The 16,302-nt window shown below is 39.2% G+C and overlaps 1 protein-coding gene across 19 annotated transcripts in view; it reads left to right on the top strand.

Moving 5' to 3' along the window:
- Positions 1-13,553, top strand: part of DST (dystonin) — a 475,119-nt gene extending 461,566 nt beyond the window's left edge. For 9 of the 19 annotated variants that reach the window (XM_032340310.1, XM_032340309.1, XM_032340307.1 and 6 more), the window contains 9 exons: positions 855-1,009; positions 1,178-1,252; positions 2,134-2,151; positions 4,966-5,083; positions 6,440-6,511; positions 7,441-7,640; positions 8,092-8,202; positions 11,315-11,438; positions 12,286-12,548. In XM_032340310.1, coding sequence (XP_032196201.1) covers positions 855-1,009; positions 1,178-1,252; positions 2,134-2,151; positions 4,966-5,083; positions 6,440-6,511; positions 7,441-7,640; positions 8,092-8,202; positions 11,315-11,438; positions 12,286-12,548 — 1,136 coding nt within the window. Of the gene's footprint in view, positions 1-854; positions 1,010-1,177; positions 1,253-2,133; positions 2,152-4,965; positions 5,084-6,439; positions 6,512-7,440; positions 7,641-8,091; positions 8,203-11,314; positions 11,439-12,285 lie in introns of all 19 variants that reach the window. The other 10 variants (XM_032340319.1, XM_032340320.1, XM_032340321.1 and 7 more) reach the window with 5 other exon arrangements.
- The last annotated feature ends 2,749 nt before the right edge of the window (positions 13,554-16,302 follow it).

Raw genomic sequence — 16,302 nt, 5'->3', positions numbered from 1 at the left:
TGATTTCTTGGGCAGATGTTACTGGAAATCTTAAAGTAAATTTAATATAATCTTATGAGTATATATATGATATGAATTCACATGCATAAAATTCATATATTCCTTAAAGTGGTAGTTGAACCATATGAAATTTGCTAATTTTAAAGTTTTCAACTAAGAAAAAAAGCAATTTTAAATGATTCATCCTGGTAGTAATTAAAGATAAATGTAGGTCCTGTATATTGTGGTTTGATTTGTTATAATATAAATCAGTTTTTAAGAGGATTTTAATATATTTGATGACCCTGATAATTTAACTGGCTACATTAAGATAGAAATAATACAACTGAGTCAGAATTAGCAAGGTATACTACTTAACTTTTTTTTTTAAGATTAAATCTTTTTGTAAAATGTTATTATAAACTATGGGTTTTAAAAACTTTGAGAATATAGTATGGCTTATTCTGAGAGTATCCTAATTCGCATTTCTACGTGGAATCTACACACAGAGTGAAACTCACAGTGTAGAAAAGAGGTTGCCAGGGTCTGGGAGGTGGGGGAGGTGAGGACAGCCTGGAAAAGGGTAGAAACTCTAAGATGAGTAAGGTCTGAGGATCTAAAGTACAATGTGATGGCTACAGTTGATAACACTGGATATTATGTAGTTGAAATTTTCTGAGTAGAACTTAAATATTCAGGAAAAAACAAAAAGATAACTGTGAGGTGGTGGGTGTGTCAATTAACTTGATGGAAGGACTCCTTTCATAATACGTACAAGGATCAGATCATCATGATGTATACTGTTCAGTATTTTACAATTTTATTTTTCAGCTGTACCTCAGTAATCATACTTACTATTATTTCGAAAATTTTAGAGTTTCCAACCAGCCGCCTGGAGATGAGCGCAGTGGCAGACATCTTTGACCGAGATGGTGATGGATATATTGACTACTATGAATTTGTAGCAGCCCTTCACCCAAATAAAGATGCATATAAACCCGTCACCGATGCGGACAAAATCGAAGACGAGGTACTCCACACCCCGACCCTCTGCAGCAGCAGCAGCGGGCGCTGCCGGGACACCATGCACAGATTCAGGCCGCCATTTTATTTCCATCTTGAGTTGTATTGAGGTGTTTGTTGACTCTGCAGTGTCATGTTAACCTTGAAATGGACATTTCATCATTGTTTTTGGCAGGTCACAAGGCAGGTAGCGAAGTGTAAATGTGCAAAACGATTTCAAGTTGAACAGATTGGAGACAACAAATATAGGGTGAGTTTTCAAAAGTTAACTATTTAGTTCTCTTGAAGGATAACAATGGAAATCTGTATACAATTTGAACTGCACTGCTTTCCAGGAATGCTAATTATTTATTTTTTACCTCACATCACAATAGAATGGTATATGAAATTCCAGCTTTTGTCATTTTAAATGATGTAGAGATAGCCTGCATTTTGTAAACTAGGATATATCTCTGACATGCATTTTACTTTGAGGAGAAAAACACATCCCACATACTCAGGTTGCTTCCTGTGACTTTAAAATGTATTTTATTATGATTACAGGTAAGTTATCATATTTCTAATAACAAAGCTATTCCAAGCCAGAACAACAAAGTTAAAAATGTTGAATCATTTTTAGAAATACGGAGAGGCAATGTTTTCCACTTATGTAGTTATTTTTCTTTTTGTTCAAAATCTTAAAAGCTCAGTTCACCTTCTTCTAAACAGTTATTTGAACACCAGTGTGACTTTGTTACTCCTCTATCTTTTTTTCTCTTTTTTGGAATATCTCTCACATGTAGTAGCTAGATCGGAAATGTGCTGAGTTTCCCTAATACAACATGTTACTTACAAGCAAAATTTCTTTTTGAATTTAGTTTTTGTATTTCCATATTGGAAAATATTCATCGGCATATTTGAATTTCTAACCTAAATATGAAACCCAAAGATTAAAAAAAAAACTTTTATAGAAACTTTACTGATTATATGGTGTACGTTTGAACCAGCGGGTACCTGCACATCTCTAAACTAGATACTATATCCAGGAGCCCAGAGTGTGACAGATTGTATGTGTGTGTTCTAGAGTCATACAGAAAGTTTCCTATTGAACTAATTGTGTCTTTCTTCCATTTTTCATTTTTTTTTTATCAGTTCTTCCTGGGAAATCAGGTATAAACCAGTGGAATGTATTCTCAAGTTCCCAATGATTTTTTTTTTTTTTAACTTTAATTCATAGTCATTAAAGCTTGCCATGGCCAATCTTTCCCATGCTGTTGCCCTAGCTACTACATTGTTGGTTGGCGTGGTGTTTCTGTAAATGCTGTAAGGGTCCTTGATCCAGGATTCCTTTTTGCTGTGTGTCTCAAATGAGGAGATTACTTTTAAGCAAACCAGATAATAAATTGCAGCTTGACTGGTCACAGTGTTAGAAATGCCATTTTTAGTTCCGGTTTAATAACACTGCTAGCATGTGTTTTATGCAAATACTTATTGGAATAAAGATTTGATTCTGCACACATCTCTTTGCTGTGTTTAACTATTGAGGTTAAAAAAACAAACAAACTCTGAGGTCCTTAGATCAGCAGTAGCTAGAGAAGGATCTGCAGTGGGCGGTGACGTGGGAAGACAGTAGTGAGAAGTCTCTCTGGCACTCAGCCACAAGTGATGCGTTCTCTCCAAAGTAGCGATTGCTGCATTTATCCTAAACCACTGATTCAGGGCTTTACATCTTCTGAGCAGGAATTTTAACTACACGTCTTAACTCGTATCAATTCCTTTTGAGGAAATGTATCTCTGATAACTTCTGTGAAATCTTAAAATCACACTTTAACTCATTTGGCTTTACGCTGAAGTCAGTATAAACTGTCCAGTGGCCCTGTGTCATTATCACAATTTTTAGAACTAAGGATAAGAAAAATTGTGTTTTGATTTAAACAAAGGAGAAGGGATTTTCACTGTATGCTTTTGGAAAGAACTGTACAATTTTTAACACCTGATCATACATATCATGTCAGATCTCACTCTGCTGCTTGGTTTTTAAGCCATATTACCTCTTAGGTTTCAAATTCCCGGTTATCCCCATTTATTGCAAGCACATAACTTTTTTCAAATAGAAATTTTCAGCTCCTTTGAATAGATGTCTTCAAAACTTGGCATTAGTTATAATAAATAAAATGGATGTCTTTAAAACTTGGCCTTAGTTATAATATATAAAAAGTTACTGTTCTGATCCCTTCTTGTTATTTTCTGAGTCAACATTTGGGATAATATTTTTTATTTGTGGAAAGGATGAGAAAAATGTTAACTTTAAAAGATTTTATTCACTCAAAACACTAAAAGCAAACATTAGTCTCTTTTTTTCTTGTCTCACGATTTGGCTGTTAGGAAAATTAGGGAAATTCTGAAGACAATGTTAGTTGTCTAGGGAATACCCTCTCAAAATAAAAATTTAAATCATTTTTATTACAATTGAAATATCTCTATAAAATACATCATCTCCTGAAAACTTTTGCTTTGAACATAATCTTGGACCAAAAGTATCTGGTCTAATTATCTGGTTTCTTAAGGGTAATTTTCTTTAAATCCCTTCCTTTTCCTTCGCTTATTAGCAGCACCAATTTTTTTCTAACAAAATAAATATATATTTTAATTTTTAAACTTTAATTTACATTTCAGGAATTGGTTCAATTTTTAAGAAAGTTTAAATCTTAAGGCTTGAAAATGGACTTAGAAATAGCAATATAAAAAGGGTTGATGTAAAACGCATGAGTTCCTGCTGGTGCATTTTACATGCTTTTCATCCAGGTCCTTTTGAGTTTCAGGGTCTTGAATGGTTGGCTTTGTTTTAGGGTTCCTTTCCTGAAACTCAGTGTTAAAGTATATTGAAAAGTGGAAGATTTTGTTTCTACTTAAAATAAAGCTTTCTGATTATCCATCATGAGCCAGCACAAATAGTCAAAGTCACAACTGTTTCTTACTTGCCTTTAAAAGAAGCTTTATTTATGTTTACTTGACTATTGATTTTGCTTGGTATCTGCTGGGTTGGCAGGCATGAAATTTGGTTTGGTAATTTTTACAAGCTGAACATGAGCCTATTAGAAATGATTTAAAAGTATAAAATTATTTCTCATGGGCTTTCAAAATAAATTTTATGATCAGAAACTGTGTAGTCTAGACATTTATTCAGAACTTACAGAATTTGTAGTGTATCCAAGTGATTGGAGATCCATTGAAAGGGGAAGAACACGACTGCTTATTAGTGTCAGTAATTATGGTGCAAACACTTTAAGAGAAAGCCTTTTAGAAAGCTGTATAATTAATAATGTGTCACTGGCTGTTCTAATGTTACAGTAATCCAAAATGGCACATTAATCCAGCCTTTAACAAATTGGTTTACCAGATCATTAGTGATGCAGAAATTTTAGTTGACTGTGAAATTTTTGTTGGTCATGTTCATTTACTACATTTAATCTCTCTAAATCAAAACTGCTCTTAGAGAAAATGAAATGAGTTTATGGAGATTTCTCTCACAGATTTCTGTGGAAAACAGTTTTAGTAGAAGAGGAAGTTTTAATGAAGAATTAGAGTTTATTAGATTTTCTTTAGAATCTTATCTTGTATAAGCCCTGGGCTAGTAGGCCTTTACTTATTTTCATGTCTGTGTTTGATTTCTAGAAATATTTGTCAATTACTGCCTTACTAATGTTGTTTCTATCATAAAGAAAAATCGTTTCTTGAACAGAGCTTCAGTATTATACTTGATAACCTTTGTTAGCTTTTTCCAAACTGTTTCCTTTGGGCTAAATCAGCATGCAGCAGTCTAACGCAGATCATTTCAAACCCCCTTTCCTGAGATTTTACTAATCGCTGTGAACTAAGCAAGAAATTTAAGTTGGTTGCTTTAGCTACTGCAGACTGTACATCATCCTTTAGCATAGACTTGCTGTTGACAATCAGAGGTCCTTTCTTCGTTCGTCTTCACAGTTTGGAGACTCCCAGCAGCTGCGACTTGTTCGGATCCTACGAAGTACTGTGATGGTTCGTGTCGGAGGTGGATGGATGGCACTTGATGAGTTCTTAGTGAAAAATGATCCTTGCAGGGGTAAGGAGATGCTATGTTAAGATAGTAACACCATGAAAGTGTATCAATTGTGTACTATTTTCCAGCATCAAAAACATGCTGGGTATAATTTTGGTCATTTATTACAATAATGGATGTTTCACATTGGTCTCTGTCAGCCTAAAGTTCCCAAAGAACTTGTGGCAGTCATGTAAACCATGTTCTTCTCATTTTTTTCCTTACATCTTCTGGATAAATATGAGACTGATAGGCAGGAAATACGATAATAGATTTTTTTATCTTTAGGGAAATGCTCCCATCTGCAGTTTTCAAAATGAGTAATTACACCAACTAGGGGAAGGATTTCACCTGTCATTACATAGCAACGTAAAATGAAAGCAGATTGAGGTAAAGGAGACTGAGCATGCTGGACAATAAAGGTTTAAAAATGGAAGTTTTTCATATTGGGGGGAGGTAAGGAAAGTTAATACCTAAAAGTTTTGAAAATCATCATTAACTGCCAACTTGACTCTTACTTCGAAGCTATAGATGAGCATGTTGAAAATATAAACAAATGATACTGTAGCTCACACCATACCTACCAGCCAAAGAATCCTTGATTATCTTTCAATTTTCCTTATTTTTCAGATCCTGTAGTCAACTGTGGAATTCTTAATTGATTGACCTTACAAGTTGTCATTTGATTGCAGTGTCTAGTTAGGTCCCGTTTACTTTAGTTGGCCCATTTTTCCTTAGGGAAAAAAAACAAAAACAAAAAAAGCAGTAACATTTTTATGATTTTCTTTAACCTGTGAGCTCATTTCAATCCTCTTAAACGAACGACAGCGAATGTCCGTGCTGATAGTATTTCGGTTACCAAGTGGGAGGCCAGGGTTCTTCCAGCAGGGCCTCTGTTAATTCGATGCGGGCATCTGACTGTGCAGGTACATCAGAGTGAGTTTCTGTTGTTCTGCAGGCCGCTCTGCTAAGGACACCTAGGATCATCCTACGACCCTACTCAGTAGCTCTGCTCTCTGCAGGTCAAAGATACACCCGCCAAAGGGTATAATCGCGATGACTCCCTCTTTTAATATTTTGGAAATACTGCAGCCTCCAGTGCTGTAGTTCCACTAAGAGACAAAGCAAATAGAATATGTAGTATCCTTGTTGACTTGCTGCTTAGGAAAGTTAGTGTGACTGTGGCCAAGTCTTCCAAATACGTTTTTCTTACTGAGTCAAATCTTTGAATGCTTCTTTCCCTGATGCAACTTTTCTTCTAAAATGTGTGCTAAAAGCCGGATCTGAGCGCCCCTTTGCATATTCAACTACTGTACTTTGTTTCTTCTCTTGCTAACAGTATTCTTTAATGTGATTGGTATCCTGTGTCATTTTTTCTAGTTCATCATCATGGGAGTAAAATGTTACGTTCGGAATCAAACTCTTCAATTACTACTACTCAGCCTACTATAGGTTGGCAACCCCCGTCTTTGCCTCTCCCCTCTTGCCTTTTCTCTTTCCTACTTTTACATTCTTGCTTTAATCATTTGTTTTAAGATAACACGCTTCATCCATCGCGTATGGCTTAACTCATATCCAACTGAGCTGGTGCTTCCAAATTTAAATGCAGAACCGTTGGCACACTGCTGGTGTGCCACGAACATAGGTGCTCTCTAAGTGATCGGACACATGCTAACACGTTGCTCATCGGGTTCTTGTGCAGTGTTCTCCATGTGCATATGTGTTTGTATGAGTGTTGCATCACTGATTACCTCATATCCTTGGGTCTGATGTTTGTTACTGCATGTCGGTTAAACCGAGTTTTCCAAGGCATAAAATAAGAATACCGGTTGCCTCATTTAAGTGAAAAACCTGAGAGTTTATCTGTTGTCCTCATGATTAACGAGCCATCTCTCATTCTGTGTAAATCTGTTGTTTGGTTAATTCCAGTGTTAAAATACTGGCATTCTCCTTACCTCAGTAGTACATGCAAAAGCCACAGTCCCTGCCTTACTGGCTTGTCTTCTCAGTGTGGGGGAGGGGTGACGAACCATGTGGGCATCAGTAGCTGGTGGATTAACAATATTTTAGCATGAGCTTTCCATTTTCATGCTGACTCTTTCTTTAATAGTGGTTATTCTTGCTGGTGTCTAGTGTTAGAATAAACACACTTTTTTTTTTCTTTCCCAAACTTACTTGTATCCAAAAGGAATGCATTGTAAAGGAATGCATTTAACTTTTTGTTATGCTGCGTTGGAGTTGGCATGGCAAAAAGCTGTTCTTGAACTCCTCAACATGGTCTGTGGTGCCAAGCTGTTGTTCTTCCTGTAAGTGATTGAGCGCCTCTTTTTGTCCCCTCCTCTTCTGTTTGCGTGCCTTGCTGTGTGTGTCACATAACCCAGCTAAAGGAAGGACAAACATGGAGCTCCGGGAGAAGTTCATTTTAGCAGATGGTGCCAGTCAGGGTATGGCTGCCTTCCGGCCCCGGGGCCGAAGATCACGGCCTTCATCACGAGGAGCGTCACCCAACCGATCAACTTCTGTATCCAGTCAGGCTGGCCAGGCAGCCTCACCACAGGTCCCCGCCGCCAGCACACCCAAGGTAGGACTCAGATAGGAAGTGTTGTCCTTCCCTGTGTGATCACTGTCTCGAGGGTGCTTTGGAGTGTTTGAGGACCCAAGAATTTGTGGGGCCAGTCTTCTCCCTGTGTATCCCTTCTCAAATATGACAGATGAAGGATTAAATATGTGTGGTGTCTATGTGTATATATAGAAGTATATGCACATAGACACACACGTTTGCCTTGTGGCCCATATGGAGACTGTCTGCTTAGGAGCTTTAGTTACCTTTCAGAGTGTTTTTTTTTCCCCTTTTAAATAAAGCTTTATTTATTTATTTATTTATTTGGCGTATATGATTTGCCATCAGATCTTTCCATTTATTTTTAATTATTATCATTCTTACTGTGAAATGTTACCCTTGGCTATGAGTATCTCTTTCTGTGGTTTTTATCTGCTATCTTTTACATTTGATTTGCCATTGTTCCATACAGATTCTCCATCCTTTAACACGCAATTATGGTAAACCATGGTTGACAAACAGCAAAATGTCAACTCCTTGTAAACCAGCAGAGTGCTCAGACTTTTCCGTGCCATCTGCAGAGGTATCGTAAGGCCCCAGATCCTAGTCTAACAGTCTTCTGTCATTGAAACTGTCACGCACTAACATTGCTTTACCTCTCCCTTAACACACGTACTTCTGACCATACCTTGTCTTTTTATAGACTTCTGTAAGACAAGTATCCACTCAGCATTTTTGGAAGACCTCAGAGTAAGGGTCCATAGAACAGAGAATTCATAGCTTTGTGAATGGTGTCAACTGAGCATAGTGATACCACTTTGCAGGTTCTGTGTGCCTCCTTTGTTGTTTTTGTTGTTGTTGTTATTCTTTTCCTCATACTTGACTTTTCTCCCTTGGGAGAGTGACACACAGAAGGTTATATTCAGGCCCAAGTGAAATTTCTTTTAAAGCCCCTGGTATGCTCATGCTTCTAACCATAATTTGGGCAAGAAATGTAATAATCCCCCTTTAGGTAGGGTGAGAGGCACTGTCATTTGCAAGAGAAAATCACTTACACTGAAAGAATGTTTATTGAGTGTTTCTTATGAACACCATCCTTCCAAATATTGGTTATGTTTGTTTCTGCCGGAGAACACTGGGTGCGTGAGCCATAAGCCTTTTAGTTATCAGTACCATGGTTGGGGGGCTGAGGCATGCAAGATGTTCTCTGCCATTTTCAATAGGTGTGTGTCTTTATTAGACCTTAAAGTTTACTGTTTAAATATGCTTCAGCTTTTTAACATGGCCTGATTGATGGGGATGAGATATTTAGCTCATATAAAATTTGCCAAGCTAGCTCATCTATCAGATCATCTACATTCAATTGAAAGTCCACCTCACAGATTTGAAAGAGAGTTCTCTGTAAAATGATACATATAGGTATCAAATAATCACATATTTGATTAGAATCACAATAATGGGGCGGGGGGGGGGAAGTCCCTCAATGATTTGTCTGGAAATGAAGGGGGGATTTCATGTTAAAGGCCAGGATCCTTTTATGAAAATGCTATAGTACCTTTAAAAAGCCCTTTATGCTTTTCAAAAACTTTGCTTTTCTAATCTATTATTTAATCCTTGGATGAATAATAAGAGGTAAGCAGAGAATGTTTTATTACTCTCATGACTCAGATGGAAATGATGCAGAGAATCCTTGCTGGAGATGGTAGAATTGAGGCAAAAACAACGCCTTCATCAGCTCTTCCTCCTTTCCTGGCCCCTCATGTCCACCCTTCCCCTCCGGTGAAAGGAGTCCATATCATGTGTTATCTGGAGACGCCTGCCACTTATGATGGATCTGTTGTAGCAAAAACTGAGAAGGTTTTAAAATTTTTTATTTAAATTCAATCTAGTTAACATATACTATATTGTTCGTTTCAGAGGCAGAGGGCAGTGACTCATCAGTTGCATCTAATACCCAGGGCTCATTCTATCACATGCCCTCCTTAATGCCCATCACCCCGTCACCCCATCCCCTACCATCTCCACTCCGGCAACCCTCAGCTTGTTAGCTAGAGTTAAGAGTCTCTCATGGTTTGCCTCCCCCTTTGATACCATCTTATTTTATTTTTCCTTCCCTTCCCCTGTGAAAACTGAGAACAATTTAAGGGACCTCAAGTGGCATGTGTGTTTTAAATTTTGGGACTGTGCTATTGGGTTAGTTCAAGAGACTCTCCCGGATTAGAGTTTAAGTATGTTACTTTAACTACTATATAATTATGTTTCATTTCCAGTAGTCTCATAGACAAAATACCCAAACAGAGAAAATAATAGTATACTTCTGTGGAGGGGTCTGTAAGAGAACTAGGTAGGGTTTATGACAATAAAATAAGAACAGTCAGGGCTTTCTGAGAAGAATGATTTGGGTCTCACCTTGAATTCTGCCACCTTGAATGATATATGTCATAATTTGGGGGTCCTCACTCTTTTCATGGATTGTTAAGATTCTTTTAAAGTTAGGAATTTAGCTTGATCACAGTTGCCAGATCTTGGGCAAACCACAGCCCTTTTCAGGCCCTCATCTTTCCCATTTATAAAAAAGTTGTGATTAGGTAAGTGTGAAGATTAATTATCCTGATACGTTTGAACAGTATTTTGAAAACTTAAGTTTTATATGTCTGCAAATCACATATAAATTCCATTCTTAAATATATGCTAGAATGCATATGTAAATGAATTGCAAATATGACATTTATATTAAATTGCAACTCTGAAGTATCAAAAGGTCTTATATATGCTCTATTAAACATTCACAACTAATAAGGGAAAAACTAATTAAAACACACACACACACACACACACACACACACACACACGTACTGAGCGTAGATTCCTTTCTACCAAACAGCTCCCTGTAAGTTAATTGAGGCAAAATGGCATCTCTTCTATTTCTTGGGATTTCTGTTTATTTTTTTAACTTCAGGAGATTTTTCAGAATGGTGTAGTGATCTGGAAAAAATGCAGTGATTTTAGACTTATAATAAAATCTCATAGTTGTGATTGCTTTAGGCATTGTCTGTGAACTCCTTAAGAATTTTTTAAGTGTTCTTCCAAGCATCACCTCCATGTTTCATGTGGAAAGACCACAGAAGTTTTGGAAGTAAATACAGTGGCATGGTACCAAATTAGAAAATGTCACTGCATGTTTTTTTCAGCTAAGTTTGTTTAAATGGTGACTGTTTAGGCCTTGTTTACTTATTGTCCTAATTCTGTCTGTTCTTTTCTGCTTGGTTACCTAAAAGCTTTGGAGGCCACAGACTATCCAAGCACAACTTTTTGGAGTCCCTCACTCTTTCTCTGCCGTGTGCTCCCCATCCTTCTGGCAGGACTCTCCTAACTCTAATATTTGCTGACAACCTGGAAGATACTAATGTGCTCACGGTTTAATTCGCTTTTTTTCTTTTTCCCCCTTGCTGTCATTTGGGGATCTCTATTTTTGTGTTTTCTCTTCAACATGAATTCCTTTTGAATTCAGGGAGAGAATAAAAAATGAGGAAAGTGAGCAGTGAGAACCCCAGGTGGCACTTAATCAAAAACCACTTCCCCCCTTCCCGCTCCCCTTCCCGAAGAGGGTTTCCGCCCATCCGTAACAGGCTGTTAGTGGAAGATCACATAGGAGGAGCAATTTCTTGAAATGTCCTTTCACTGATTAAATACAGGGCACACCAATCCAAGGAAGCAAGCTTCGGCTCCCCGGCTATTTATCAGGGAAAGGTTTCCACTCTGGGGACGACAGTGGCTTGATAACCACAGCAGCAGCCAGAGTCCGAACACAGTTTGCTGGTGAGTGTGGCGCAGGTCCGTCTCTAAGGGCTTCTCTCAATGGGATCGGAAGACTCGAGCCTCTGCTCTTCTTCCTTGGGGATGAAATAATGAATTGATGATTCTGTATTCTTTTGAAATGACACTTAGTCCAGTCCTCCTGCTGTGGTAGGGGTTGAATGAGTCATGAGACTAAGGGACAGGAAAATCACTTTTGGAAAGTACCAAAGAAAGGTGAACATGGGAAGCACCATAGCCATGTCCTACCCATGTCCTACCCTGGAAGGTCTGGGCTCTTCTGCCTGCTCAGAAGTAGCCCTGGTCTCAGTTCTTGGGTAGTTGGAAAAACCCAACCATGCTGGGCCTTACGCCCATGGCGCTTCTACTTCTTCACAGAATAGTGAACCCAGTCCCTGGGGTTGTGGGCTCAGCTAGCAGGAAGCGTCTTTCAAGTTTCAAGTCTTCTCTTTTAAATTCCCCTGTGTTTTGAATCACTTATCCTCGGGCAAAACTTACACCTAAGGGTTTGCTCCGTGTTTGCTCAGCCCTAGGTACACAAGCTGAACTTTGGAAAGCATAATTTTAAATTGTAGGGATCTTCCTCATACTTGTTTGTAGTCAGTGGAATCCTGTTTTCAGTCACTCAGCCCAAATGTACCTTTAGTTTGCGAACCTATCTCTACTCAGAGTGAGGCTACCTTCCCTAGTAGAATGGAAAAAGGCCATGAATCCCCAGGTCTCCTGAGCACCTACCAGGCAACAAGAAAAATTGTGGAGATTAAAGGTGGCATTGGTTTTCAAGAAGGTGTTGCCCGTCGACCCAATACTAATAAAGTGTGGTTCAACCCTGTCCATCCTGTCTCCTCAGACCCCAAGAAGACTCCCAGCCGACCCGGAAGCCGAGCGGGAAGCAAAGCTGGCAGCAGGGCCAGCAGCCGCCGAGGCAGCGACGCATCCGACTTTGACATTTCAGAAATCCAGTCCGTGTGCTCCGACGTGGAGACTGTGCCCCAGACACACAGGCCTACCCCCCGAGCAGGTTCTCGGCCAGCCACAGCCAAGCCTTCCAAAATCCCCACGCCCCAGAGGAAATCACCTGCCAGCAAATTGGACAAGTCCTCCAAGAGATAGTGCACTTGGTTCCACCACGGCCCTTCCTTGAGCATTTATTATTTAAGCTTGAAAGATGTAAAATATGATGTAGAAATTATTGTGAAATAATTGCGAGAAGTGAGTTTAAAATTCTGCAGATGGCCTTATTTGTGTATTTGTCTTTTTATTTTATCTGTAAAATGTTTTGTCAGCTATTCTGGGGTCAAAGTCACCTGGTATGTGAGGGGGAGGAAGGCGGTCCCGCGGCACCGAAACGTCCGCACGGTCGTGCGGAGCCCACACTAGAGCCCGTGAGCGTCCCCGCAGGTAAGTCCACCGGTGCACTGCGGCCGCGGCCCACGGATACCTCATGACATCTTCCTGCTTCTGTAGAAACTCTGAAAAGCCAAAAGACACACACCCGGCATACATTTTGAGATGACTTCACTGTAAAAGAAAAGGTGGAGGGCAGACAGCACGTCCACACACACACACACACACACAGTCGTTTAAACAGTATCTGACCGACGCGCCCAGGAAGTTCTTTTCGGTCCCACGGCTCCGGCCAGCGCTGGGGACGTTCGAGAGCCCGGCCCGGATCCCGAGCCTCGGCTTCCCGATAGGCCAGAGGCATCCTGGATACTAGACCTATTTTACTGTAAGAATATAATTATAAAGTGCATTCATAGAAATGTGAGGTTTTCTTTTGCTTGAGTGGACAGTAGCACCTGTATCATTGAACTCATTTTGTATCAGAGCAATTTTGCTTGCAGAAAGCTATGAAATAAAACATGTCCCTTAACTACATTGCTATGGAATTAATTTTTTTCCCCAGGGAAAATCCGTGTATTTTTTTATGAGCAATATCAATTTGGAGTGACCAAAAGATACTTACAAATAGGTTTATTTTGATTTCTCATCTGAAATAATCATGTTCTGGTATTATATCTATATTTAATAAATATATACATTTTAATTTATTATGTATACTCACATACTATAGAAAGATATTAGTATGCATTTAATAAAACATATTCACTTGAACATATGGAATACCTGATTATTTAAAGAACTTTTTCTATCGTTTGTTTGCTTTGAATAAAGGTTGTATGTGTGATGTATTTTTACTAATAGTGTGACAGGCTGAGTTTGGGGGACATCACAACACAGGGATATCATATAGAATAAGTATGTACTAAGAATGACATTAACAAATATTTAATATTCTATAAAATATTTTTAGTACCAACCATGTGCCAGCCACTATTTTACCCTGAGGCTGCAGGTTCTTTGCCATCTTATATTCAAGGGAGAAACAGTTAATAAATTAATAAAGAAGCAAATCACTAAAAAAAATGACCTAAAACCAGGGGATGTGTGATGAGGTGACTGCTCTTATTAAGGTAATCTAGTGATATTCTTCTGGCCTGTGTGCATTTAAAAAATCAAATGATCAGGGGCGCCTGGGTGGCTCAGTGGGTTAAAGCCTCTGCCTTCAGTTCAGGTCATGACCCCAGGGTCCTGGAAACGAGCCCCGCATCGGGCTCTCTGCTTCCTCCTCTCTCTCTGCCTGCCTCTCTGCCCATTTGTGATCTCTGTCTGTCAAATAAATAAAATCTTAAAAAAAAAAAAATGATCGAATTTTCCCAAATACAGGAATGGCATCAAATATAACTAGAAGTGGGAGCTGAGTGGTTCATTCGGGTTAAGCAGCCGACATTGGTTTCAGCTCAGGTCAAGATCTTGGGACCCCGGGGTTGGAGCCCCTGTGTTGGTCTTCGCGCTCAGCGGGGAGTCTGCTTCTCTCTCTGCCCTTCCCCTCACTCGTGCACTCTCTCTTTAAAATAAATAAATGAATCTTTAAAATGTATAATTAGAAGAATGTCAGATCGTTATTTGGGGCATAACAGGTCATAACTTTTCTCATAACTCTGTAAATGTATTTTAGCCAATGGCAGTAGTGGTATTCAGGCTCAAGGGGATAGTATTGTGTTTTCCCTGCTTGGCCTTTTTTCATGGAGGCAAGCAGTGAAGAGCCCAGAGTCTCCATGGACAGGAATTAGGGGCCACTTTTAAGTGATGGTCCTTTTTTCTGAGAAGGTTCCTTTTTTCTCACAGCATGGATCTCAGGTGGGAGCCGTTGATAGAAGGGGTAATTCTAACCTAATAGATCACGTTATAATTCATGCATTTGATTATAAATGTGTCACCTGAGAAAGCAGTTGAAATGGTTGTTACTCCTTTGGCGCTTTTTGTATGATCACATTTCCACTTCAAAGACAAATTTAAGAGAATGATTTTATCTCAGCCTATTTGAAAGCCCCCCCCCATTAAAGACCTGGGGATTTTGCTCGCTAGCTCTTTCTTTCTTTTTTTCTTTCTTTCTTTCTTTCTTTCTTTCTTTCTTTCTTTCTTTCTTTCTTTTAAGTAGTTAAGTAAGCCTTTGAAGAAAGATAAGTGGTTTAAGATATTTCAGAGAATTCCTAAGGAACTGCTCCCAATTATCAGCAGTTGCCCTCACGGGGGGAGCTTTTCAGACTTGATGCCTGATAACTTGTTTCCCTCCGAACTCGTCCTTGAGCCTCAGGCTGACTTCTAAAGAGTCCTCCAAGAAGTTTCAGGGAATGTGGCACACATACCTCTTCCCACCCCCTACACTCCTACCTTTTCCTTTCCTTCTTTTTCTTTAAAAAACAATATTGAAATGAATCTCAACTCCAAAAATCTTAAAGCTTGTTTCTGTTAAAAGATAAACTAAGGAATTTTATTAACATTTTTAGGAGTTTATGTGAGCAAAATCTATCAGAACCAGGCAGCACCAAACCGGAAAGTGTCTGGGTGCCCTGCATGGACAGGAGGAGCTCAGGGGAAGAGACTTACAGAGAGTAAGCAGAAGCAACACAAGGGAGTGATTGATTGGCTAAGCTTAAGGCCTAGTTGGCTGTTTGTGATTGGTTGTCTTTGGCATTTTGATTTTTAACATTGAAGCATTTACAGACTTAGGTTTTGGTTGCTAAAGTAGAACACCAAGGTGTTAAATTCATAGTTCTTAAACGTTAGAGTTTTATGGAGTAGATTTTTTGTCTTAAAAATCAACACTACCAGTTTTCATGTACGTTTACTATTGTCTTTTGAAATACACATCCTCTTTGATGGTAGTGCAGAAGTAGATGGGTTTGGGCAATCTCAGATCTGGTTCTTTCCATGGTGAATTCTGGTGGAAGGGCTTGGGGCATGCTCTGGGTCGGGGTGCTGTCCTCCCAAGGACAAGAACCTGGGAAAGGATCTTGTTCTCCCTGTTTTTTTTTTTTTTTTAAATCACTTTAAGACTTGTTTTAGGGGGTGTCTGGGTGGCTCAGTGGGGTAAAGCCTCTGCCTTCAGCTCAGGTCATGATCCCAGGGTCCTGGGATCGAGCCCCGCATCAGGCTCTCTGCTCAGTGGGGAGCCTGCTTCTCTTCCCCTCTCTCTGCCTGCCTCTCTGCCTACTTGTGATCTCTGTCTGTCAAATAAATAAATAAAATCTTAGAAAAAAAAATTTTTTTTTTAAATGTTTGCAAGAAGGGAAACTAATGCATATGGTGATTTAACTCCTTTTTTGACAAGGTGTTTTGAAATGTGTGTGCTTTATTGCCAAATGTGTGACCCGATAACCACCCAACAGTACATGCCCTAGTGCCCAGGCTGCCACGTGTGTGTCTGACAACACTGCCACTCAGCCATGAACTTACCTTTGGGGTCCCACAAAGGAGGCAAGGATAGATACTTTATCTTTCAGTACTTTAATAAGTTCCC

The sequence above is a fragment of the Mustela erminea genome, chromosome 4 (genome assembly GCF_009829155.1).
Source record: "Mustela erminea isolate mMusErm1 chromosome 4, mMusErm1.Pri, whole genome shotgun sequence".
Classification (NCBI taxonomy): Eukaryota; Metazoa; Chordata; class Mammalia; order Carnivora; family Mustelidae; genus Mustela; species Mustela erminea.
This window is presented reverse-complemented; position numbering and strand designations above follow the sequence as displayed.